Genomic DNA, 26587 nt, shown 5'->3' with positions numbered 1-26587 from the left:
CCACTTTTTGATATCTACTTCCCAAACACAAAAACATTGAAAGGAGGAATGCACATCCATGATCATTGCATTGTTAAATATAGTAGCAACAGATAGGAAAACAACTAAATGTACAGTGATATGTGGAGGCATAAAGAAGCTGTGGCTAAATATAACATATTATATATCATACTACGACTATAGAATTCCTATATGTAGTATGAATAGATGAAATCTGGGGCTCAAGGGATAGTTCAGCAGATAAGGTTCTTTCCTTGTACATAGCAGGCTCGGGTTCTCTCTTCTGGACCCTATATAATCCCCCAAGTCCACCAGAAGTGACACCTGAGAACAGAGCCAAGAATAAGCTCTAAGCACTTCTGGATATGGCCCAAAAATAAGCAAGCAAATAGATGAAGTCTTTCAATTTGTTGCAGCTTGAATGGAAAAGTATGGAAAAAATTGGATGTAAGAACTTTAGCTAGCCTTGGACAGTGTCTGACCAAATTCCAGCTTCTGTCTTTGACGTATAGAACTAATGCTCAGTTGAAGAAAGTAAATATGTTTAGACTTGCCCTGAAGACGACTGCTTGCAAATAGAAGAATTTTCTAGTAGGGAGTTAAAAGGAAGGGAAGAAACATCAAAAGTGTGCCTAGAGAGATACCGAAGAGGATAGGAGCTTGGCTTGCACTCAGCCAACCTAGATCAATCACTGGTATCCCATATGGTCCCCTAAGTACTTCCAGGAGCGATTCCTGAATGTGGAGCCAGGGTATCTCTGCACATCTGCCACATGTGTTTAGTAAGCCACATCCAAATATCTTTTATTCCTGAATTTGAATGTCTTAAGTTCAGAACTCAAAAATGTTATAAAGCTACCCCGGAGGTTCAACTGTTTTATTCTAGAGTGTTAAGCTATGTGTAGACATTCTTATATAGACAGAGTCCTATAAACTATCGGTCATAAATCCAATGACAATGTGTGCTTAGAAATTATAGGCAATGAAGACATTAGGCAGCACCCTAATGTCCTCTTACTACCTTGAAATCTTTTCATTCGACCTTCTTCTATTATTTAGTTCCATTCCATATCAGCAATTGCATTTATTGAAGCCATTGTTTCTTATTATAGGAAATGCTGATCTTAGTAAGTTTCCACTATAAGGGAGGGAAATGTTCTTTAATAATTGAAAGACATTTTTTCTACTCTCACAACTTGCTGCTGGTCACACTGCCTTTTATGTCTAGGATATTTTATAAATTTTATCTAAGTTATGGCATTCAGAAAATCATCTCTGGAAGAAATCTCTCAAGGTGTGCTTCATAATAGCTTATTGCAAGTAGGTTAAACAGACTGCTTATCTCAAGTGGTTTTCTGTATTAAAGGGAAATTTAATATATTCAGCTTTGCTATTGAAACACCAAATGAGTTCTGACACCTCTGATGAGATGATTAAAGTTGGAAATTTTCTCTTTTGACAGCATCAACAAAGAGAGCATCGTAGATGTAGAAGGTGTTGTAAGAAAAGTGAATCAGAAAATTGGAAGCTGTACGCAGCAAGATGTAGAGTTACATGTTCAAAAGGTAACCTTTTTCAAATTCAAAAGAGTACAGAAATTAATAAATATTTATGTCACACTATTGTTCTTAATAATTAGCTGATAGTGAATAATAAGATGTCTAAATTGCTGGTTTATTTGGCTGTTCTTATAAAACACATCACCTTGATTCTTAATCATTTTAAACACAAAACATTTATTTGATCACAATTCTGGGCATTGACACAGGCCCATCTGTGAAGGCCTGCACACTCATTGTGACATTACCTGAGCTCATTGATTTTTTTTCCTGGAAATACCATATGACATTGCTCTGGAAGCGCTCACGTGTGATCTTAATTAGGGTCATAGTAATTATTTAATGCATAGAGTGTTTGCCATATATATATGGCTGATCTGGGTTCAATCCTGTCATCCAATATGGTCCCCTGATCCCTCCAGGAGTGATTCCTAAATGCAGAGCCAAGAGTAAGTCCTGAGCACTGCCAGGTTTGGCCTAAAAATAAAAACAAAACAGACAAAACAACAAAAGGAGAAGAAAATATGAATAATATGCAGCTGAAAGTGCTTACAGGCAAGTTTTTGTTTAATAAAAATAATTGAAAGCATACAAGTACCACAAATAGGAGCACAACCCCCATTCATCAGAAACAAAATATGGAAGGCAGGAAATAGCTGCATAAGAATCTCACAAAGCATAAGCTAATATATGCTACATAGAATCATTATAAGCCGTGGCTCTTTTATACATTCATTAGGCAGTGCTGAGTATGTATCTGTGCCAAGTAATGAGAAATTCTGGGGATAAAAGTACTCACAATCTAATGAAGGAGATGATGAATTTCTACTAGTTAAAAAATAGAAAAAGAAGGACCAAAGAAGTAGTATAGCAAGCAGGACATTTCCCTTGCACGCAGCCAACCTGGGTTCAATCCCCTAGACTTCATATGGTCCCCTGAACACTGCCAGGAGTGATCTCTGAGTGCAGAATCTCTGACTACAGAACCAGAAATAAGCCCCGTACATCAGTAGGTGTGGCTCAAAAACCAAGAAAAAAGAAAAATGGAAAAAGTAGCTATCCAGTTCCCCAGCTTTGCATTGGAGATCAAGGAAGGAGAAATGTTACAACTTGGTAGAGGAACTGGTGACACATAAACATTTTACTGTGAGGAAGACTTGGGTATCCTTGACATTTTCATTGTTTTCAAAATGAGTGATAAATGTGATCAACTGAGAGTATAATTTCCTTTCTTAAATGAGGTCCTCTATCTAACTGCTTTATCCTTAAGGCATGTAATTACTGTAAGTAACGGAACATCCCCTGTGACTACCAACTAGTAGACCATGTTTAATTAAAAATAAAACAATAAAGGTTGGGCTGGAGCACAGCAGTTAGGACGTTTGCTTTGCATTCTGCCGACCCGTGTTCAATCCCTGGCGTTAACCTCAGTGAGTAGTTTTGTTTTTGTTTTGTTTTTTTTTTTTTTTTTGGCTTTTGGGCCACACCCGGCATTGCTCAGTGGTTACTCCTGGCTGTCTGCTCAGAAATAGCTCCTGGCAGGCACGGGGGACCATATGGGACAATGGGATTCGAACCAACCACCTTTGGTCCTGGATCAGCTGCTTGCAAGGTAAACACCGCTGTGCTATCTCTCCAGGCCCGCAAAGCAAACATTCTAACCACTATACTGTCACTTTGAGCCTTCACTTTTTAGTTTTGGTTCAAGATGTTTACAAGTGTTATTTCACATTTAATTGTAGTTTTTTTGTTCTTATTTTGTGTTTTTGTGGTTTTTTTTTTTTTTTCCTGAGGGGTACAGAGTGATTCGTTAAGTGAAAGATACCAGGTTTTATTCTTCCTGATATTTTTGGTGATCTTTCATTTTAGATGTATGTGATCAGTTTGGCTGAACCCCGCTTGCCACTGCAATTGGATGATGCTGTAAGACCCGAAGGGGAAGGAGATGAGGTGAAAATTGATACTCATAAAATACTACTGGGTGGGGAGAGGGGAAGAGGGCAGAACCATAGCACTGTGGGTAAGGCATTTGCCTTGCACATGGCCAACTGGGGATTAATCCCTGGCATCCCATATAGTCCCCTGAGCCTGCCAGGAGTAACCCCTGAATGCTACCAGAACTGGCCTAAAAAAGCAAACAAAGAAAAAATCAGTAATGAGTGATTTCCACTCATTTTAAAAAAGAGAGTTAAAAAAAAACATGATATTTGTGTGTGTTCTTAAATAATTGATAAAATTTATTTTTTCTTTTCTTTCAGGAAGGAAGAGCTACTGTTAACCAGGATACAAGATTAGATAACAGAGTCATTGATCTTAGGGTATGGCTTAATTTATTAAATGACATTCTTGTACCAAAATCAAGATGGGCAGGGACTTGAAGCCTGTTGCTGGCTTAGAGAACTAATGCTACTTGCTTATGTATAAGTATGGTCATAAAAAAAAAAAAAAACAGTATCTCCTTCTGTTTTACCCTTCTCTTAAACAGAATAGTAGATAACAGTCAAGTAATAATTCACGGGGCCGGTGAGGTGGTGCTAGAGGTAAGGTGTCTGCCTTGCAAGCGCTAGCCAAGGAAGAACCGCCGTTCCATCCCCCAGCGTCCCATATGGACCCCCAAGCCAGGAGCAATTTCTGAGCGCTTAGCCAGGAGTAACCCCTGAGCATCAAACGGTGTGGCCCAAAAAAACAAAAACAAAAAGTAATAATTCACAGAATAATGACCTTTTTTTAGTTTAAAATGAAGAAGGAACATGGAAGTCAGTAAATGAGCTTGCTTTCAGGTGACACCTGTTTTAGACAAGTTAATCAGCAATTAGATGTATGTGCACGTTTTAGAACAGGTGGATTTTAGTTACTAATGCCCCAATCATTTGAAAGTGACCTGTGCACAGAATTATTAATAAAGAGGTAGTTGACCTTGATGGTTTGTGTAGTAATTACATATATCTTCTACTTCCCTTTCTGGTTTGGTTGCAAGTTAGTGTTCATTACTTTCATCAGTGTTGTAAAAGCAGTGTTTTTCTTTTTTAATGTCTTTTCCATGTGTTTCTCCTTTACTTAGAGCTCAAAATTCAAGTGGAGAGTCTTAGATATTTCTCTGCTTCAGAGGTGAAATTATTACATGCATCAAAATCTTGAGTCAACACTATTATAAACATATTATCATAGTATATATAATATTAATGATTTTATTAATTAACTATTAAAACACTATTATAAATGTATGACTCAAACATATATTCTTTTTTTTTTTTTTTTTTTGGTTTTTGGGCCACACCCGGTAACGCTCAGGGGTTACTCCTGGCTATGTGCTCAGAAGTTGCTCCTGGCTTGGGGGACCATATGGGACACCGGGGGATCGAACCTCGGTCCGTCCAAGGCTAGTGCAGGCAAGGCAGGCACCTTACCTTTAGCGCCACCGCCCGGCCCCTCAAACATATCTTCTAAGTATAAGTTTACTGGGCTAGAGAGACAATTTAGCAGGCAACTTACTTTTTCACAAAGCCAACCAAGATTTGGTCACTGCACCCCAGATGATCCCCTGAGCATCGCCAAGAGTGATCCTTAACAAAAAAACAAGAGTAAGTCCTGAGCACCACCAGGTGTATCCCAGAAAAAAGAAAGGGGTACAGGGCCAAATAGAAAGATAGTACAGCAAATCAGCTGCTTGACCCAGGAATGATCCCTGAGTACAGAGCGAGGAGTCAGCCCTGAGCATAGCCAAGTGATGACCCACCTCCCAAAAAAAAATAAGTTTAGATGAAAAATAGTTTCCTAAAGAGGTAAGGTGGTAAAAAAAAAAAAAAAAGATGGGGGATAGGGGCAGAAATGGATTTTTATATTATTATTATTTTTATTCATTATATTTATTTATTTTTAAGGTATTTTTTGGGGTGGGGTGGTATTTGGGCTATATACCCAGAGGATACTCAAGACTTACTCCCTGGCTCTGCACTCAGGGGAGTTACTCCTGAGTGGGCTCAGGAGGTCATATGGGGTGTCAGGGCATTGAACTTCAAGTCGGTTACACGTGCTAATCAGGCTCCCTACTTGCTGTAGTATCATACTTACCTTCAGGCCCCAGAGAAGAGAAGTGTTCAAGAGAGGACAGTGGCTTTCTTTAAAAAGTTTTTGTTTCTGGGACCTCCGAATGGTGATTCAGACTTTACTCCCTTGCCTGTCTGTTCAGGGATCCTGGCAGTGTTTAGAAGACCAAATGTGGTGCCAGAGATCAAACTCGTTGCCATGTGCAAGGCAAGCACCCTATCTGCTTTGCTATAGCATAAGCCCCATTAGCCCCTACTTTACCTTTACAGTTTGGAAGCATTGTATACATTAGTCACTTGAAATCCTTAAGTTACTTTGTTTTTCAACTATTATTTAACTTATCTCAATAGACTTGCAGCTTTTAGCAAAGAGATGGATATGTTGTAAATAAAGGGCAGAGTTGTCATACTTTATAATATGAAAAATTCAAGATAACATTTTTTTTCCAAACCATTTTTATTGAAGTCATGGGATTTATAATGTAATCAATCATTTCTCAGTGAAACACTATTTCAACACCTCACCCAGAGAACCCACTGTTCTCTGTCAGTGTCCAAAATACCACCTCCCCAAGTAAGTTCAGTTGGGACAAGGATTTGTTTTTTTTGTTTTTGTTTTTGGGCCACACCTGGTGATGCTCAGGGGTTACTTACTCCTGGCTATGCACTAAGAAATCGGTCTTGGCTTGGGGGACCATAAGGGACATCAGGGATCAAATCCAGGTCCGTTCATGTCAGCCGTCTGCAAAGCGAAGGTCCAACCGCTGTGCTATTGCTCCAGCCTCGTGAATTTCTTTTTTTTTTTAATTATTTTATTTAAACACCTTGGTTACAGGGTTGTTCATAATACAGTTGGCTTTGTTTTGGGTTTTTTTTCATAGTTACAATGTTATTCATGATTGAATTTTAGTCATACAATGTCCAACACCCTTCACTAATACACATTTCCCACCACCAATGTCTCCAGTTTTCCTCCTGCCCTCTTCTTTGCCCTGAACCCTGCCTGCCTCTGGGGCAGACATATTGCTTCTCTCCCCTCTCCTCTCCTTTCTCTTCCTTTTTTACCCCTTTAAATGTTGGTTTGCAATATTGTTATTGAAGGAGTATCACGCATATCATTTTATCTCCTTTCAGCAGTTCTTGTCCAGACTAATCATTTCAATTATCATCATCATATTGGTTCCTTCTCTGCCCTAATTGTGCTCCCCACTATTTGTGGCAAATTTCCTACCATGAAGTGGTCCTCCTGCCTTTGTCTCTATTGTTTTTGGATATTAATAACATACTATCGTTTGCTTGTTTGTTTTGGGCTACACCCAGCAGTGCTCAGAGCGTTATTCCTGGCTCTGCACTCAGAAATCACTCCTAGGGCCAGAGAGATAGCATGGAGGTAGGGCATTTGACTTGTGCATGCAGAAGGACAGTGGTTTGAATCCCGGCATCTCATATGGTCCCCCGAGCCTGCCAGGAGTGATTTCTGAGCGCTGCCAAGTGTGACCACCACCCCCCCCCAAAAAAAAAAAAAAAAAAAAAACAGAAATCACTCCTGGTAGATTCAGGGGACCATATGGGATGCCAAGGATTGAACCTGGTTACATCCCCGGGTCAGCCAAATGCAAGGCAAATGCCCTACAACCTTGCTTTCGCTCCAGCCCCGTTGTCTTTTTTTTTTTTTTATATGTATACCACAAGTTGAGTATGGTCATTCTATGTCTCTCCCTCTGAATCATTTCACTTAGCACTTTCCATATCCATCTATCCATCCATGCATAAGCAGATTTCATAATTTCATTTTTCTTAACAGCTGTGGAGTATTCCATTGTATAGCTCTACCACTGTTCCTTTATCCACTTATCTCTTCTCAGGCATTTGGGTTGTTTTCAGATTCTGGCTATTCTGAATAATGCTGCAATGAACACAGGAATGCAGTAGGCTTTCTGCATTGTGTTTTTGGGACTCCAAGGGTATATTCCTAAGAGTGATGTTGCTGGGTCATAGAGAAGTTCAATTCCTAGTTTTTTTGAGGAATATCCCTATTTTCTAAAAGTCTAGACCACTCTACATTCCCACCAGCAGTGAATGAGAATCCCTTTCTCCCTACATCTGTGCCAATCTCTGGTGTGAGATGATATCTCATTGTTTTTTATTTGCATCTCCCTGATGATTAATGATGTGTGGAACATTTTTTCATGTGCCTTTTGGCATTTTTTCTTTAAAGAAATGTTAGTTCATTCTTTCCATTTTTAGATGAGGTTAGATGTTTTTTCTTGCTAAATTCTACCAGTGCCGTCGATATTAACCCCTTATTATATGGGTTTCGGTTGAGTAGTTTTCCCATTTTACGTATAGTCTTTGTATCCTACTCACTATTTCCATTGAATTGCAGAAGATTCTTTGTTTAATGTAGTTCCATTTGTTTAACAGGGATCTCAAACTCAATTTACCTGGGGGCCGCAGGAGGCAAAGTCGGGGTGATCCTTGAGTGCAAAGTCAGTAGTAAGCCTTAAACATTGGGGGGTGTGACCCAAACAACTAAAACAAAACAAAAAAAGATTCCTCTAGGGCAGGGCCACAAAATGTTGTATGGAGGGCCGCAAACGGGCCGTGAGTTTGAGACCCCTGGTTTAAAAGATAACATTCTGGGGCGGAGAGATAGCACAGCAGTAGGGAGTTTGCCTTGCAAGCAGCTGATCCAGGACTGACAGTGGTTCTAATCCCGGCATCTCATATGGCCCCCCCCAAGCCTGCCAGGAGTAACCCCTGAATGCTGCCGGCTGTGACCCAAAAACCAAAAAATATATATATATAATAATAATAATAATAATAATAATAATAATAATAATAACTATAACATTCTCAAACTGATTGTAATGGAGCCAAATTATATTTTTCTTATATAATAAAGTATAATATAAGATATATACATAACATTTCCAGGCAGGTGGCCCTCTGAGATACCACAGCATTTCAGTGGATACTGTAATGGATGCAGTTTTCATCTATCATATAGGAGTATCGATTTACAGTTTGCATTCAAATCTTACTAGTCACACAAACATCAGTCATTCAGAGCATAAACTTGGCATCATAGAACTGGTTCAGTGTTGTCTCTTGGGATCTGTATATAACTACAATTGGCCAACCTCCAAATTCCCACACTTTTATTTTTAAAGAAAATACTACATCTCAATTCGTATGTCAAATTTATTTGATTGGGTTTTATTGTTGTTTTATAGACATCAACTAGTCAAGCAGTCTTCCGTCTCCAGTCTGGAATCTGCCATCTTTTCCGGGAAACTTTAATTAACAAGGGTTTTGTGGAGATCCAAACTCCTAAAATAATCTCAGGTATGCTTTAAACTATTTCTCAGTTTCTAAAAGTACATCTGCTTTCCTCAAATTTGGTAAAGACTAATTCTCTTAAATTTTCTAATTCCATGAGTCCCTTAAGGTTTATTGTTATGAAGCTATCTAATTTGAAGACCACAGCCACGGAGAAAGAGCTCAGTGGTAGAATTCCATACCTAATGTGTGTGAGACCCTGTGTTTAATTAGGGGCACCACAGAAACGTTTTTTTTTTTTCTTTAATTTGAAGACTACTGAACAGTAGTCACGTATCACTAACATTGATAATACTGTATGTACTTCTTTCAGGAGTCTGCAACAATGGTTTTAAAATGAAGCTGTAATCTATAAAGCAAGGTTCTCATTTATAATTTTTTATCCATTTCTTTCTAAATTGGCACAATTTTCTTTTCGTTAGTACTAATTGCAGAATAACAAAGTACTACAGATAGGAAGTTTTTATTCTCATTTTTACACAAGAGCTTTGTCTTAATCATGTGATCTTTTCTAGCATTACCTAAATAACACAAATATGTGTTACAAATGGTATTGAATTATAAGCAAGAAATTAAAGATGGCTCTATTAGAAAATTATTGGTATTTTCTTTAATTTTTTTCACTTCGAAGTACCTTTAATAAGATTCTTTAATTTTTTTAATTAACTTGATTGATTGATTGGTTGGTTGGTTGGTTGGTTGGTTGGTTGGTTGTTGGACCACACCCAGTTGCATTCAGGGGTCACTCTTGTCTCTGCACTCAGAATTCGCCCTTGACAGGGTAGGATGATGGGAATCGAACCACTTTTGGTTCTGGGTTAGCGGCATGCAAAGCAAATGCCCTACTGCTGTGCTATCTCTCTGGCCCTGAAGATTTGAAATGAATGCCAAAAATGTAACATTAGGGAGCCAGAGGTGTGATTCAAAGGTTTAGAGCACATCCAGATTTGATCCTGGATCAAACACGTTCACCATCCCCATCACTGCTGGCCACAGTCCTGAATGATTCCTGGGCATGTACCCCTGGAACATGGTTCCTAGAACCAGGTGGGGCACATCTCTCTCTATATATGATAACTATATGAATAGAAAGCCGTTTACTAAAAGTTCTTAGTGACCTAACAGTTGATAATTTAATAAATGTTTGCATTTCAGCTGCCAGCGAAGGAGGCGCCAATGTATTCACCGTGTCATATTTTAAAAATAACGCTTATCTGGCTCAGTCCCCACAACTGTACAAGCAAATGTGTATTTGTGCTGATTTTGAGAAAGTTTTCTGCATTGGACCAGGTAAGATTTATTTCTGTAATTTCTCAAAGTTCATTAATTATACTATAACTGTGGTTTTATAAGTATTGAATACATAGACACAAAAACTCTCTCTTGGGAGTCAGAGATACTTAGTGAGTTGGAGTGTATATTTTGCATGCAGAATATCTGAATTTGAACCCCAGCACTATATGACTTATAGCAGTTCCCTGAGTGCTGCTGGTATGACCCAAAAAGTGTTCATTTTGAGAGAAGTAGAATGCCTGTCTTGAATACAGGCAGGGGGTAGAAAAGGAGGGAGATGGGGGGGGGGGACATTGGTGGTGGGAAGGTTGCACTGGTGGGGGATATTCTTTTTATTACTGAAACCCAGCTACAATCATGTATGTAATCATGGTGCTTAAATAAAGAAAAAAAAATTTTTTTAAGAAAGTTTAAATTTACTTAAGCACTATCCTTTAAGCACTAGAATTTGAGGTAAAAAGCAACAATGTTCTTGATTCAACTATTGTTTGTCAATTTTTTTTTTACTTTATTTAAAGAAAATGCATCACATAATTGACATAGTTGACAATAAAAATATTTTTTTCAGATAAGTGAAAGAGCAAAGTTACTTTAAAAAGAATATAAACAGGGGATTGGGAGTGATAGCGCATGCATGGTCCGACCTGGTTTCAATCCCCGGTGTCCCATATGGTCCCCCAAGCCAAGGAGCAATTTCTGAAGCACCATAGCCATGAGTAAACCCTGAGCGTCAGCTGAGTGTTGACCCAAAACAAACAAACAAACAAAAAAAAGAATATAACAAATACAAGAAAAAAGAAGAGAAAGAAAGAAAATGTGCGGGCGGGGGGGGGGGGGGATTGGGTCTCACATCTGATGAACGCTCAGTGGTTTCTCTTAACTCTTCGATCAAAAATCACTCCTGGCAGGCTCTGGAGAACCTTATGAGGTCTGTCCGGGGTTGCTGCATCCAAGGCAAATGCTTCTAGCTGCTGTGATATCACTCTTGCACCAAAAAGAAAAATTTTTTATAAAAAAGAAAGAAAGCGGGATCCGAGCAATAGCAAGCGGTCCGACCCAGGATTGATGTTGGTTCGAATCCTGGCATCTCCATATGGTCCCCCCGTGCCTGCCAGGAGTGATTTCTGACCGTAGAGGCCAAGAGAAAAACCCCTGAGCATCACCAGGTGTGGTTCCACAAAACGAAAGAAAAAAAAAAAAAGAAGGTGGAAAAACCAAAAGTACAGAAGAAGGCACAATTGTAAATAATTATTGTATCTCCAATGAAGTCATTATACAATCGGCAGAAACATTTGTTAAATTTAAAAGTGCACATAAATTACTGAAGATCTTTTAAAAATGCTAGTTCTGACCAATACGTCTGGATGATTGCCGTTCTCATGACATTGATGTACTGCTGATGTAACTGATAGGCAGGCTGTGCTTTGTGTGACAGGGAAATAAACATTGTCCCTTTTCCTGTGGTATAAAACATGCTTACAATACAGCAGTTAGTCGTGTTTTCTGATCTGTCAGCAGATTTTTAAGCCGATAATCAGATTGCTTGCTGTACCAATCACAGATTGGTGTTAATTATGTAGCATAGAGAATATGCAAAAAGAGGAGGGTGGAGTTTGGTAGGTACCATAAAAGAAAAATCTAACTGAAATGAATTTTACAGGTGAAGTAGGAGATACAGACCAGTGGAGATGGCATTCTAATAAAAAGATGAGTAATAAAACAAGGACTATGGGTGAAAATAAAAATAGAGTTGTAATAATAGGAAGCAGTAAGAAATAAGAAATAGAAAATACATGGTAGGATGAAAATTTAAAGCATTTAAGTTTCTTAACTTTTTGTCACTTTATATGTTAGAGTAGTCACTAGGAAACTTGTCAGTTACTGAACCAAGGATCTGTTATAGGAATGTTGATCTTGCAGTGACATGAAGGATAAAGCAGAACTAGAGTGAGGAAGGCTAGAGCTAGAGGAAAGTACTGTAAGTATAATCAGAACAGGTCTGAAGAAATGGCGAGAATATATGTATGATGTTACTTCATCTGTACAGATTTCATTTAGCTTGATTTAAGTTTTAATAAAATTGAGAACTCACTATATTGACTCTATTTTTAATTATTGAGAAGGTACTTCAGAATCTTGCATTTCCTCAGGGTTCTTATGCGCCTCATTTATTAATTTACATTTGTTACAGTTTTTACTCAGACTGTGGAAGTTTATAATGATACTGCCATCCAAGAGAATGCTGAAACCGATGACTTATCATGGGTCTTTCCAACCCTATAATGATCATTTGATCATTAATCAAAAATAATGCCATTTGAGTAATAGTCTATTTAAAATCTCATTTATCCAAAACTTCAAACTATTTATTATTATAAAATTTTGTTTATTAATCTTACAGTATTTAGAGCTGAAGATTCAAATACCCATAGACATTTGACTGAATTTGTTGGCTTGGACATTGAAATGGCTTTTAATTACCATTACCATGAAGTTATTGAAGAAATTACAGATACCTTAGTACAGATATTCAAAGGACTTCAAGAAAGGTAAGAATATATATTTATATTTATATTATATTTTTGCATACTCTTAATTTCAAATCAATTTAGTTCTTTAAAAATGAATTCTTGAATTAATAATGTGAACTAAATTTTATTCTAGGGTTTTGTTTAATTGTGGAATTTTGGGGGAATTGGGGTCAATGCCTGTCAGTGCCAGGCCTTAATCCTGTTTTACACTCAGGTATCTCCTGGTGGTGCTTGAGGGAATATATGTGGTTACTGGGAATGAATGTAAGATCGGCCATAGCACAACGACAGCATCCTGCTTGGCTGTACTATTCCTCTGGCTTTCTGAACTAAGTTTTTTGTTTTTTGTTCAGATTCAGCTCTGCAGGCTTAATCTGTTTTGTTTGTTTTTGGTGTGGAGCTCAAACAAAACACCGTACTCACTAGACCACTAGACCGTACTCACTAGACTGATCTATTCATCCCACCTCTATCTATTTTAATGAGTATATTTTTTTTTTTTTTTTTGTTTTGGGTCACACCCGGCAGTGCTCAGGGTTACCTCCTGGCTCCATGCTCAGAAGTTGCTCCTGGCAGGCACAAGGGGACCATATGGGACGTTGGAACTTTCGGAACCGATGACCTCTTGCATGAAAGGCAAACTGCCTTACCTCCATGCTTATTCTCTCCAGCCCCTACATGAGTATATTATTGTCATTTACCTTAGAAAATAAAAGTTCCTTCAGCCACTACTTAGTCTTCTAATATTTACTGCAAGGTATGTGAATTAAGACCCTATGTCAAGATGGTTTAATTCTTATATCAGTTTTATTAATTATATACACGAATAAGTCCACAAAGACTTATAGACTTTATTGTAACCTGAAGGGACACTTTAACTTATTTGGACCTAAGTGAATTGACAACTTTTATTAAAAATCTATTAGATATTTTCTGTGCTTAGGAATTTTAATTCATATACAATTGTTACCTAGCAAGGGTAAGGTCATTCAGAAAATCTTATATTAGTGCTTAATGTTTACACACTGGAGGAAATAAAAAACATAGAAATGTCAAAGTAGGTAGAATCCTGAGCATAGAGCCAGAGGTAGCAGCATTCCTGACTTACTCGCAAAGCACCACCAAAACAAAAACGAAAAAAATTATAATTAAAAAGAAATTTGCTTTCTGTCCTTTTTGTAATTCCAGGTTTCCAAATCATCTCACTTGATTTGTAAAATGGTTCCATTCATGTTTGCCATTAGTATTTATCTCTTGTAGAAGAATGCATACATTTTTTGTACTGCCATTGATAAATATTGAAGTGGGATTAATATAAAAAAGAAAAACTAAAGCATGTTTAATTTTAAAATCTATTATTAGTGAGACGGGAGAGATAGTACTGCAAGTTAGAGATCATGCCTTGCACCCAAACCAACATAGATTTCAACCTGCCACCCCAAGCCCCACCATGAGTGATCCCTGAGCACTGTTAGATGTGGCCCCAAAACAAAAATCTGTTAGTAGGGTCTTTTAATCCTTCTGTTATAAAGCTAAAACATTATTACCCTCCCATTGAGGGTTTTTAAGATTTATCAGGAAGTTGACACTGTTTTAATACTGTTTCATATAAACAAATATATTTTCAATTCATTTATAATTGCTTTTGCAATTCGTAATAAATGAGCATCCTTCATTGCAGTAATTTGTCTTATACATACTGTTAGAGGGTAGACACTACATTATTGTAATTATGCCATTGGGAAATAAATTGTCTGTCCCCCCCTATAACAAACTTACAGTATAATGGAAATGGGAGAAGATAAAAAGCAAGTTATTCATTAATTTAGTCTTTCTTATAACAATGTTAAGGATTAAAAGGGTTAGATTTCTTAAATGCCTTACAAGTTGAACCTCATAGTACCTAATTTTAACCATTAGAATTTATATAGAAAGTCTTTCTTAATCCTTTAATGCCCCTAGTGGTGACAGACTCATGAGACTGGGCAAATGGTATTAATATTTAAAGTATTAAAATTCCATTCTTTCATTTCTTGTTCGCACTTTCCTGGTGCATATTGTGATTCAAGAATGATTTATGGTTTGTTGTCATAGTGACGCCCTTGTGGAGAACATATATATTTCACATTTTTATTAACTAAATCATTGTGCTAAACAGGTTTCAACGAAATCCAAACAGTGTATAAACAGTTTCCCGTGTGAGCCATTCAAATTTTTGGAACCCAACTTTAAGACTCGAGTATTGTGAAGCATTGGCTATGCTTAGAGAAGCTGGAATTGAAATAGGAGATGAAGAAGATCTCAGGTTTGTCTTTTGATTTTTAAAACACTAGTAATTGGGCTTGAAGTATGAAAAAAAATAATGAAATATACGTTGAAATAACTTTAGTTTCACTACTTTTGTTATCTAGAGTAATTTTTATATTACTGAAATAGAACATTGTATTTAATGAAAATTACATGTAAGTAAACTTCAGTGTTTTTTTGTTTGTTTTTTTTTAATAAATACCATTTTTGTGTCCCTCCCTTCTATTTGTGTCTGATTTAAAACATAATAAGAACTGAGGACCCAGAGCAATAGCACAATAGCACAGTGGTAGGCTGTTTGTCTTGTATGTGGGCCGACCCTGGTTGGACCTGGATTTGATCTCTGGCATCCTATATTGTCCCCCCGAGCTTGCCATGAACAATATCTGAGCATAGAGCCAGGAGTAAACCCTGAGCGCTGCTGGGTGTGACCCAAATAAATTTAAAAAAAAAAAATATATATATAGAGAGAGAGAGAGAGAACTTTACCAATTTTTATTTTCTAGTAATATTAGAGGAAGTATAAAGCAGACTGATCCATTTGTTTTAGAATTAAGGCATAACATTGTTAGAATTTCTAAAATTTCTAAATTTCATGGGGTTTTTTTTATGTAGTATGATATTTAAATTCAAAATTTACAACTGATAATTTTGACACAAAGTGTGCAGTTTAATCAAGGTTGAAAATTACTTTAATAATTTTATTCAAGGTTTTTTAAGTTAAATATTTAAGCCATCACAATAATGGGTATAGGAAGTAAATGGGTTGGTTATTGTTGGGGTGTAGAACTTTTTGAAAAATAGTTTACTAAAACTCTGTTTTTCTTTTTAAACAATCTTAGGGCTGTACAGTGGGGTAGGGCGGTTTGCCTTACATGTGGCCAACCTGGGTTCTTTCCCCAGCATCCCATATGTTTCCGCTGAGCCTGCCAGGAGTGATTCTGGGCATAGAGCCAGGAGTAATCTCTGAGGTACTGCCAGGTGTAGCCCAAAATCAAAAGAAAAAAGAAAAACAAAAAATATTATGCAACTCAAACCCTACGTTGTTCAGTGACATCTTAACGAGCAAGCAATAAATTCTATAAATATTTTTAAGGTTGGTACTATTCCCTTGTGCGTTTTGTAAATAATTCTTAAAATTGCACGAGGATTAAAAGTGACAGACACTTAACTATAGAAGCTTAATTGGTTTATAGAAACACAATTCTTTTCTTCTTTTTTTTTTCTTTCCCTTTAGTGTGGGTCACACATACCAGTGCTTTAGGGTGATTCTGGGTGGGTGCTTGATTAAATATGGTGGCCCAGGGCCTCTTCCATTTAATGTAAACCCATAAAACTAGCTCCCCTGGCTCCATGATTGCATGATTGCATTTACATGGAAATTCTGAATCTTACTAAGTCTTCGTTAGAAAATTAGGGCAAAAGGTGGCTGGAGAGGTAGTATAGCGGCGGTAGGGTTATGCGCCTTGCATATGGTCAATCTGGGTTTGATCCAGCATGCTCATATGGTCCCTCAAACACTGCTGAGTGTAAATTCCTCAGTGCAAGACCAGAAGTAACCCCTGAGCATTGTTGGGAGTGCCTCCTCCCCCCCCCAAAAAATAAGCAAAAATAAATAATCTTGAAATGGAACCATTTAATGACAAAAATTAGCCAGTAATTGGTATATTAAAGCTTTTATTTTATTGTAGAGAAATTATTTCAAGCATGTTATTTCTAATCAGTGAATTCTTGAGTTCTGTTACGATTTTTACTGATGTGTGGGGGAGATAGTTCAAAGTGCTGATGCATGCTTTTTTTGCAGATGGGAGACCTCTCCATGGTCCCTAAGCATTTCCAGGAGCTATCTGTCTAAATACTATCTAAATACAGAGTTGAGAGTACCTCAAAATACTGCTAGATATGAAACCCCTTCCAAAAACATGATTATAACTGGAATGGCCCCCCTCTAGACACTAAATGACTATCAGAATCATTTATGGTAATTTTTAGAAATGCTTGCCTTTGTGGGGGGGCCACACCCAGTGACACTCAGGGATTACTCCTGGCTGTGCACTCAGAAATCGCTCCTGGCTTGGGGGACCGATATGGGATGCCGGGGTAATTGAACCAAGGCTCCATCCGGGGTCAGCCAAGTGCAAAGTAATACGCACCCTACCGCCTGTGCTATCACTCCTGCCCATAATTGCCTTTTTTTTTTTAAAGAGATGACTCTATTTGGGTCAGATTTTTAGCCTTATTAATTTATAATCATATTAGAATCTTATTAATTTATAACTGTTGTTTGATCATCATACACATGATTTTGGGGCTGGAGTAGTGGCGCAAGCAGTAGGGCGTTCAACTTGCATGCGCAACATATGACAAACCAGTTCGATTCTATGGCGTCCCATATGATCCCCCAAGCCAGGAGTGATTGTTGAACACATAGCCAGGAGAAACCTGGCTGAGTGTCATCGGCTGTGGCCCAAAAACCAAAACCAAAAAACAAACATGATTTCACGATTCTCTTTCAGTACACCAAATGAGAAGCTGTTGGGTCGTTTGGTAAAGGAAAAGGTAAGAGTCTCCTAAGTGTTAATTTTCTTTAAACTGAAATGTCTCCTATAATAAATAGAAAGAAGGAATATATATATTTTTTTTTTGATTTTTCGGGCCACACCTGTTTGATGCTCAGGGGTTATTCCTGGCTAAGCGCTCAGAAATCGCCCCTGGCTTGGGGGGGACCATATGGGACGCTGGGGGATCGAACCGTGGTCCTTCCTTGGCTAGCGCTTGCAAGGTAGATATCTTACCTCTAGCGCCACCTCACTGGCTCCTATATTTCATATTTTTTATTAGAAAAAATAAATATGCAGTCATGGCCAGACAGGTAGTATAGCAACCATGGCTCTTGCCTTGCATGTAACCAGTTTAGGTTCAGTCTCCGACATCCTATGTTCCCCTAAGCCCACCAGGAGTGATTCCTGAGTACCAGGAACCAAGGCCTCAGCCCTGAACACAGCTGGGTGTGGCCTCACAAAATCAAGCAAACAATAAATCTACAGTCTGGTTTGCTCATCTTTGATCAACTTGATATTTGATTTGTATACTAAGTTTTGTGGAAGGTATTTCTATCTGTGCATGTTTATCAGACTTATTTATAAAGTAACTAGATGCTCTGGAATACTTAAAATTTGCTTTCTCTTGGGACTTGAATGTGACTAGACAAAAACTGCTATATTGTCTCATTTTCTAAATATCTAACAAAAATATAAACTGTGGGTGATCTTTAAAGAAATAAAGATAATTGTGTAATTAAATGAACAATATTTCTCGATTCATTCTTCTGGTTATATTTCAAACTTATTAGCTAAACTGTCCAGTAAGAATTTGCTGCTTTCAGCAGAGCCAGTTCCATTTGTCAATTTTTTGTTTTGTTTTGTTTTGGGGCCACACCCGGTGGTGCTCAGGGGTTACTCTTGCGCTGTCTGCTCAGAAATAGCTCCTGCAGGCACGGGGGGACCATATAGGACACCGGGATTGAACCAACCACCTTTGGTCCTGAGATCGGCTGCTTGCAAGGGCAAATGCCACTGTGCTATCTCTCCGACCCTCTATTTTGTCAATTTTGTTGACATTCGTCTGTTTCTCCAGTTTTCACAAAAATGTTAACTTTCCAAACAGGAGTAATATAATTGATTTCTTTCCCATTAAATATAGGTTATATATGCTAAGTATTCTATATAATATTAAATTTTATACTAAATTTACTTATTTTCAATACAGTTTTTCTTTTTTTTTTTTTTTTTTTGGTTTTTTGGGCCACACCCACTGAGGTGCTCAGGGGTTACTCCTGGCTGTCTGCTCAGAAATAGCTCCTGGCAGGCACGGGGGGACCATATGGGACACCGGGATTCGAACCATACCACCTTTGGTCCTGGATCGGCTGCTTGCAAGGCAAACACCGCTGTGTGCTATCTCTCCGGGCCCATCATTACAGTTTTTCTTTTGAAGGAATTTACCAAATTTTGATACCTAAATAAAAAAGCTTAAGCAACTGAGAAAAACCAGGTTTTTTGAAGCTGAATATTTATTAAATGTCAGGTTTTTTCTTTCTCTTAATGTAAATTAATATAGTTGTCAATAAAGCTCAACAAATTTAGAATAATTCAACCAAAAATGGTTATTAAATATATCTGTAAAGAGGAGAGTCGGAGAGATAGCATGGAAGGTAGTGGCATTTGCCTTGCTTGCAAAAAGGACAGTGGTTCTAATCCCTCAGCAACCCATGTGATCCCCTGAGTCTGCCAGGAGCGAGTATCTGAGCATAGAGCCAGGAGTAACCCTGAGCGCTGCCGGGTTGTGTGACCCAAAAACCTAAACCTGTGACCCTGAACCTCTATCAGAGATAGATAGATATAGATAGAGAGATAGAGAGATAGATAGATCCAAAAACCTAAACCTGTGACCCTGACCCTGAACCTCTATCAAGAGATAGATAAGATAGATAATAGAAAATAGATAGATAATATAGATAGATAGATAGATAGATAGATAAATAGATAGATAAGAAAGAGAGAGAGAGAGAGAGAGAGAGAGAGAGAGAGAGATAGAGAGAGAGATATAGAGATATAGAGATATATTCAGGAGGTTCAGGGTAAGAGTGAATGGGAGCTGGCTCAGTGGTCAGGGGCACATGCCTTATATACACAGGGACTCAAGTTGATTTCGGCACCAGAGATATCACCAGCACAGGGAGGCCCTGGTGGCCCCAAGCACTGCTAGGTTTGAGCAGTACTGAATCACTAAACTGAACATTGAATCTTCTGGCTTGACTGGCGGATATCACCAGGAGTTGACTCTGAAGCCTATGAGTGCATTAATAAAAATAAATCTTGAGCCGGAGAGATAAGCATGGAGGTAGGGTGTTTGCCTTGCATGCAGAAAGACCGGATAGTTCGGAATCCAGCATCCAGTATTAGGTTTCAAGTTCTGCAGGAAATGATTTCTTAGCATAGAGCCAGAGTAACCCCTGAGCACACTTCCAGTGTGACTCCCCCCCAAAAATGGAAAAAAATAGAAAAAAAATCTTATTACAGGGCACCAGAGTGATAGCATAGCAGTTAGGGCATTTGCCTTGCATGCAGCCAACCCAAGAAACGGACTCAGGTTTAATTCCTGACATCCCATATAATCTCCTGAGCCTGCCAGGAGCAACCTTCTCTGAGCGCAGAGCCAGGAAGTAACCCCTGAAGCGCCACAACAAACCCTGCCCCCCACAAAGAAAAAATCTTTTATAGATAGAAACAGACACTTACCAAAATGTTCATCCTATATTTGTATGTCTAAACGTGTGCATGTGTGTCTATATAGTATAGAATGGTTTATTATTTGTCAGGACAAAGATATACTATATAGCGAAAGACAATTTTCACAATGTTAGCCTTCCTTTACTATACTTTTAAAATCTAATTTTATTTGTATTTCTTTTCGTAGTATGATACAGATTTCTATGTTCTTGATAAATATCCATTGGCTGTAAGACCTTTCTATACTATGCCTGACCCAAAAAATCCTGTAAGTAATTTGATTTTAAATAATTTATATTGGGGAAGAAGCAAAGTGTGTTATTACTGTGTCAAGTTGTAAAATAAGGGGCCACAGATACAGCACTGTGGATAAGGCATTTGCCTTGCATGTAGCTGACCTGGGTTCAATTCTAGTCACCCCGTATGATTTCCTAACTCCTCCAGGAGTAATCCCTGAGTGCAATGGTAGGAATATGGCAAAAAATTTGTACAGTGAAAATAATGGTTTTCAAGAGTAATTTACACTTTTTACATTTGTATACTACTGTTAGATTCTGTTATTTAGGTAAAATATAATGTGAAGACTAGAGAGATTGTAAGGAGGCCGGTACTTGCTTTGCCTTCGGTCAGTCCAGGTTCAATACCCAATACCACAGATGTTCTCCCAGGCTAAGCTACCATAATCATGCTGGGTGTGATCCCAAAACAAAAGACAAGGGGCCAGAGTGATAAGTTAAGTGGATAGGGTGATTCCTTGTTTATGAATAGCCAAGGTTTGATCTTTGGCACCACATATGGTCTCTTGAGCCCCGACAGATTGATCCCTGAATTCAGAGCCAGGAGTTAGCCTGGAGCACTTCTGGCTGTGACCCCAAAACCAAAACAAATTAACAAGCAAAAAAACAATGGTATTGTGAAATTTGAATGTTCTAGGAAACCATTCCCCCAAATCCTGTCTTAAAAATTATTTTCATGTGTCATTTTTTGAAGATATATTAGAAATATTTAAAAATAAAAATAAGTAGTTTTGGGGTTTATAGACTTCAGCAAAGTTTATCTCTTTATCTTGAACTAAGAACTCACTGTTTGGGCCAAAGAGATAGTGAGGTCAGCCTTGCAGGTGGCTAACCCAGGGTGTCTATTGCCAGCATTCTCCAGATTTCCCCATGCCCACCAGGAGTGATTCCTGAATGCAGGATAACCCTGAAAAACACCCTGATAACCACTGGGTGTGGCAAAAAAAAAAGAAGATTTTCGCAATTTGTCTAGGGGGTTAATTTAGAGTAATATCTTGTTTTCTTTTGTTGTTTTTCTGTTGCAGTAGTTCTCAAACTTTTGAGTGCACAGAACCATGTGTGATTAAAATTGTTAAATTTAACCCAAATTGGGTTAAATCCTATCGATCTTATTTCCTCTGGGCTGAAGTTTGAGAATTTTACATTTCTAACAAATCGTAAATACTAAGCTATTAGTCCCAGAAATACATGTTGAAAAACATTACTTTATTGAAGACAATGGAAAAGTAGGATACAATTTGATGGAGCACAATTTAAGCTGTGGTGAGTTGATGCTTCAAGTTAACATTCTTTTAAAAAGCCCTTCTCTCCAAATTAAAAACAGGACTATCCTCTGTTCGTGATTTAAATTGGTTCTACTTTGAAGATACTATAAAGTATAAAACTGACTCATTTGGAATCATTCATACTTTACAATATCTTCGATGATGAAGTGAAGAGTCAGCGACTAACTAAAAAATAGGTAAGGTGTTCTGACATGCTATTGGAAGGTATAGAAAAAGGGGAGCTTGAAATCCTGAGGCAAGGAAGAAATTATTGAAACCCTAGACTACTTTAATCCTGTTTCAATGAAATAAATTACATTTCATAGAACCAGATTCGGTTTCATTATTCATAGGAAGAAATGAACTTCTCTATGCCCCACGCCCCCCAGTAGATGTAATGGGAAGGGGATGATAGCCACTTACCATAGAAGTTGGTAAGGTTTTTATTTCTTTTCTTTGCAGAAACAATCCAACTCTTATGATATGTTCATGAGAGGAGAAGAAATACTCTCGGAGCTCAAGGATACAATGAGCCCCAGCTGCTCAACAGAGGAGAGCCTTACATCATGGATTGGTAAGGCAACCTGAATATACTTAGGAGAGTAATATGTATTCTAAACTCAATACTTATTAAACCTTTTTAAACCTTTTAAAGAGTTTTGAGTCATTTATTTTTATCTTCTTGACTATTTTCTTGATTAAGTTCTTGAATAACTTTAAAGATAAAGAAAATAATAAAATCTTTTTTTTTTTTTTTTTTTAGATTTGGAGAAAATTAAAGCATATATTGATTCCTTCCGCTTTGGAGCACCTCCTCATGGTGGTGGAGGCATTGGTAATATTTCCTCAATCTGTGATAATGTTTTCAACCCAGATTTCATTTGGCAAAGTGTTTAGTACAACTCTAACTATATTTTTTTCACTATTTGAATCCAAAAAATAAATTTTATATATATTTCAATTTGAGGGGGCCACACTTGATTGCTCAGAGCTTTCTCCTAGCTCTTCACTCAGCAGTTACCCCTAACAAGGCTCATGAGACCATATGGGATGTTGAGGCTCAAACCCAGGTTGGCCACATGCAAGGCAATTACCCTACCTGCTTGACTATCTTCTTGGCCCCATGTATAATATTTCTTTATTGCAAAATAAGTTCATAAATGTAAATATAAATGCAAATTGGCGTTGCAAAATTTTTTTACTTTTGAAGGTGGTGGCCTATTCCCCATTCTGTGGGTCAGGACTCACTCTGGTTGTGGCTTCTTACAGTGCCAGGTATCAAAGCCAGGCTTCCACCTCTATGAATGTGCCAAACTGATTGAAACTATATCTCTGTCTGTCAAGGATTCTCAAAATGAGTTGCAGTGTAGAATAAAAATTAGGTCCATAAACAATTCAACCACGGTATTATGTAGTTTTAAATATCCCAGTCAAGAGCCAGATTGATAGTAGCAGTGGGTAGGGTGCTTCTGCCTTACTTGGTAGCTAACCTGGTTTCAATTTCTCGGTACCCGATATGGTCCCCCAGCTACTGCCATGAATAGATCCCGAGCATAGGAGCCTGGAATAAGCTCTGAGCACAGCCAGCTTGTTGCCAAATATATATATTATATATATTTTTTTTAATTATGGGTATTTATCTGGAGGTAGATCTATAGATCTGGGTTAATCTTTGACATCCCATATTATTTCCTGAACCCTCTAGGAGTAATCCTAGTTGAAAAGTCAGGAGTAACTCCTGAGTATTGCTGGGTGTGGCCCCAAAACAACAAAAGAAGTAAAATATCTTATAGATTGAATAAATCTGTATCCTTGATTTTATTGATTAGCCCAAAACACAGTTTTTTCTATAGGGACTGGAGCGATAGCCCAGCGAGTAGAGAATTTGCTTTGCACGTGGCTGACCCATATTCAATCTCTGGCATTCTTTATAGTCCCTGAGCCTGTCAGGAGTAACCCCTGAGCACTGCCAAGTGTGGCCCAAAACTCAAATTTAAGAAATTATTCTGAAATAAGTTTTCACTCTAGTAATTCACATTGCTACCAAATGTTTTTTGATGAAATATTTCATTGACTTATAATAATTCTTCTAGAGTAAGATTCTAGAAGTAGTAACTGGACCTTCAGGTGTCTATGTCTTTAAACTTTAAATGTATCGAAGATTTTTTTTGTTTTGTTTTGGAGTCACTGTCAACTTGCTCAGGGCTTACTATTGGCTCTTTGCTTTCCTGGTAAGCTCAGGGTACCATTTGGGATGCCAGGGATAGAATATAGGTCTGCCACATGCAACACAAGCGCCTTCCCCACTGTATTGTCTCTTCGGTCTCTGAATGTATAATTTTGTTGAAGTCTTCGTTTGTTGGGGGGAATCTATTTGTTTGCTAAATGTTGAATATACTTGAGCTTTTTTTTTCTTTTACCGCTACACAGAATCAAGCAAAGAAAATTGCATACATTCTTGTTAATCAGCTTTCTGTTGAACATGTTAGGGTATTTTTTAACCAGTTTTTCTTTATATTATATAAACAATGCTATAGTAAATATAGTTAAGTTTTAATGGAAAGCACTGAGCTACTTTCTCTAAGAATTTTGGATATTTTCTATAATATGATGCAGACTTGTCTGATTGAAATGAATGTTAATCATGAAAAAGAATGCTTGCATAGCTATCAAAATCATTAATTTTTGTAATGCTTAAGGGGGAAATTGGATATGCTGAGGGTTTTTTTTTTTTTTTTAATAAATTAGTGGTACTGTAATACAGGGTTCTGTGGAACTCTGTTCCACAGGGTTTTTATTTGCTCATTTGTTTGTTTTGGTGACACTCCTGGCTTGTGCTCAGAGGATCATGTATTTGTACTATCTCTCCAGCCCACCCACTGGTTTGAGAGGCCACACCTGACTGCTCAGGCTTATTCATGGCTCTGCACTCAGGAGTCAGCTCTTAAGATCTACCAGGGGTCTCAAACTCGCGCCATTTTCCACCCTCCTACAACATTTTGTGGCCCTGCCCTAGGGAATCTTTTTTTGTTTTGTTTTGTTTTAGTTGTTTGGGTCATACCCCCCCAATGTTCAAGGCTTACTACTGACTTTACACTCAAGGATCACCCCAACTTTGCCTCCCGCGGCCCCCAGGTAAATTGAGTTTGAGACCGGAAGTTGCCCATAAATATCTCCTGGTGTGGTCCAAATACCAAAATAAATGCCAAAAATTTTTTTTTCCTTTCTTTCTTTTTTTTTTCTTTATTGGTGCCGTGACTCGGATTCGAACCGAAATGCCAAAATTTAACACTTGTTCTATAAGATATTTTTTGAGGAACCAGAAAGTAGTGTAGAGGGTAAGTTGTTTTCTTTGCAAACAGCTGACCCAGGTTTGATTCCCAGTACCACTTATGGTCCCCAAACATTTCCTTGAGTGATCTCTGAGCAACAAGCCAGTAGTAAGTTCTGAGGCACTATGAGGTATAGCCCAAAACAAAAAAAATTAATGTTTATTTTGTTTTCCTTAGGATTGGAACGAGTAACCATGCTGTTTTTGGGATTGCACAACATTCGTCAAACTTCAATGTTTCCCCGTGATCCCAAACGACTCACACCTTAAAGCCTTGCGTTTTATACTTTCTACTAACTTGCTATTGATCAGGCTATACTTTAGGAATTTTAAATATGCAAAGGCATAAATGTCTTATCTGAAGTGCCATAATTACTTATGGATTTATGCAGTATAGGATACTTTGAAAGAAAAGAATTTGTGCTGAAGCAACTGTAATAAGGTAATAAGGCTTTGCCTTGCACACATCTGACCTTACAGTCCCCTGGGCACAGCTAGAATAACTCCTGAGTGCAGAGAGGAGTAACCCTGATCATTCATGGGTTTGGCCCAAAACCCAAATAAAGAAGCTTTTTATAACTTTAGACAAGTTCAGTAGGAAGTTGAACATTTTAATGAAAAATTCATATGGCTACATAAACATCTATATTATGTTACAATAATAAATGTTAATAATTTTGAACAGTAAGATGCACTAGATTTTTCTTTTCTATATTATAGTGACTATAATATTGTTATACAATTTCAGTACTTGAGCTTATTTTTTAAAATTCTGATGTTGCTGTAAGAATAGTTTTAAAGGGGACTGATGTGATAGTACAGTGGTAGGGCACTTGCCTTGCACATGGTGCTTACTTGGATACAATCCCTGGCATCACAATTGGTCCCCAAAGCTGCATCAGGAGTAATTCTTGAGTGCAGAACCAGGAGTAGCCTCTGAGCACACCAGAGGTGACCCAAAAACAAAAAACAGCAACAAAGAATAGTTTTAAGGAAATATCTGAGATGGTTAATGTTTAAGTGGTATATTATTGGCAGGTTAGGCAGAAAGTAATAGTTCTTAAAATTTATGCCCAGGGAATCATGTAAAGCAAGTTAAAATAATGCTAGAAAATATTTGATATAATATTGTATTGTTGAATTTTAAATAAATTTCAAATAAAACTTTAAATCTAATTATGGTCTTTCTGTAATTTGATGGTCTGATTTTATTACTTCTTATTTAAACTGGCTATAATTAGGGCACAGTAAGTTTAGATTGAACACTTTTTTAAAAATATTGGATTGAGGGGCCGGCGAGGTGGTGCTAGAGGTAAGGTGTCTGCC

At 37.7% G+C, this 26587-nt stretch overlaps 1 protein-coding gene and 1 non-coding gene across 2 annotated transcripts in view; both read left to right on the top strand.

The window, feature by feature from the left end:
* DARS1 (aspartyl-tRNA synthetase 1) overlaps positions 1 to 26437 on the top strand; it is a 52781-nt gene extending 26344 nt beyond the window's left edge. The window contains 13 exon segments of the mRNA XM_049773757.1: positions 1463 to 1565; positions 3429 to 3509; positions 3818 to 3877; positions 8842 to 8953; positions 10103 to 10237; positions 12642 to 12791; positions 14931 to 14992; positions 14994 to 15076; positions 17595 to 17637; positions 20557 to 20637; positions 22393 to 22504; positions 22694 to 22765; positions 25440 to 26437. Coding sequence (XP_049629714.1) covers positions 1463 to 1565; positions 3429 to 3509; positions 3818 to 3877; positions 8842 to 8953; positions 10103 to 10237; positions 12642 to 12791; positions 14931 to 14992; positions 14994 to 15076; positions 17595 to 17637; positions 20557 to 20637; positions 22393 to 22504; positions 22694 to 22765; positions 25440 to 25531 — 1186 coding nt within the window. The 3' untranslated portion in view covers positions 25532 to 26437.
* Positions 8582 to 8768, top strand: LOC126009964 (small nucleolar RNA SNORA23). The gene has a single exon (XR_007496114.1). It is a non-coding gene; the product is annotated as a small nucleolar RNA SNORA23 (small nucleolar RNA).
* Positions 26438 to 26587: the final 150 nt, after the last annotated feature.

Source organism: Suncus etruscus, chromosome 5 (assembly GCF_024139225.1).
Source record: "Suncus etruscus isolate mSunEtr1 chromosome 5, mSunEtr1.pri.cur, whole genome shotgun sequence".
Lineage (NCBI taxonomy): Eukaryota > Metazoa > Chordata > Mammalia > Eulipotyphla > Soricidae > Suncus > Suncus etruscus.
The sequence above is the reverse complement of the archived record's forward strand: the minus strand, read 5'-3'. Positions and strand labels throughout refer to the sequence as shown.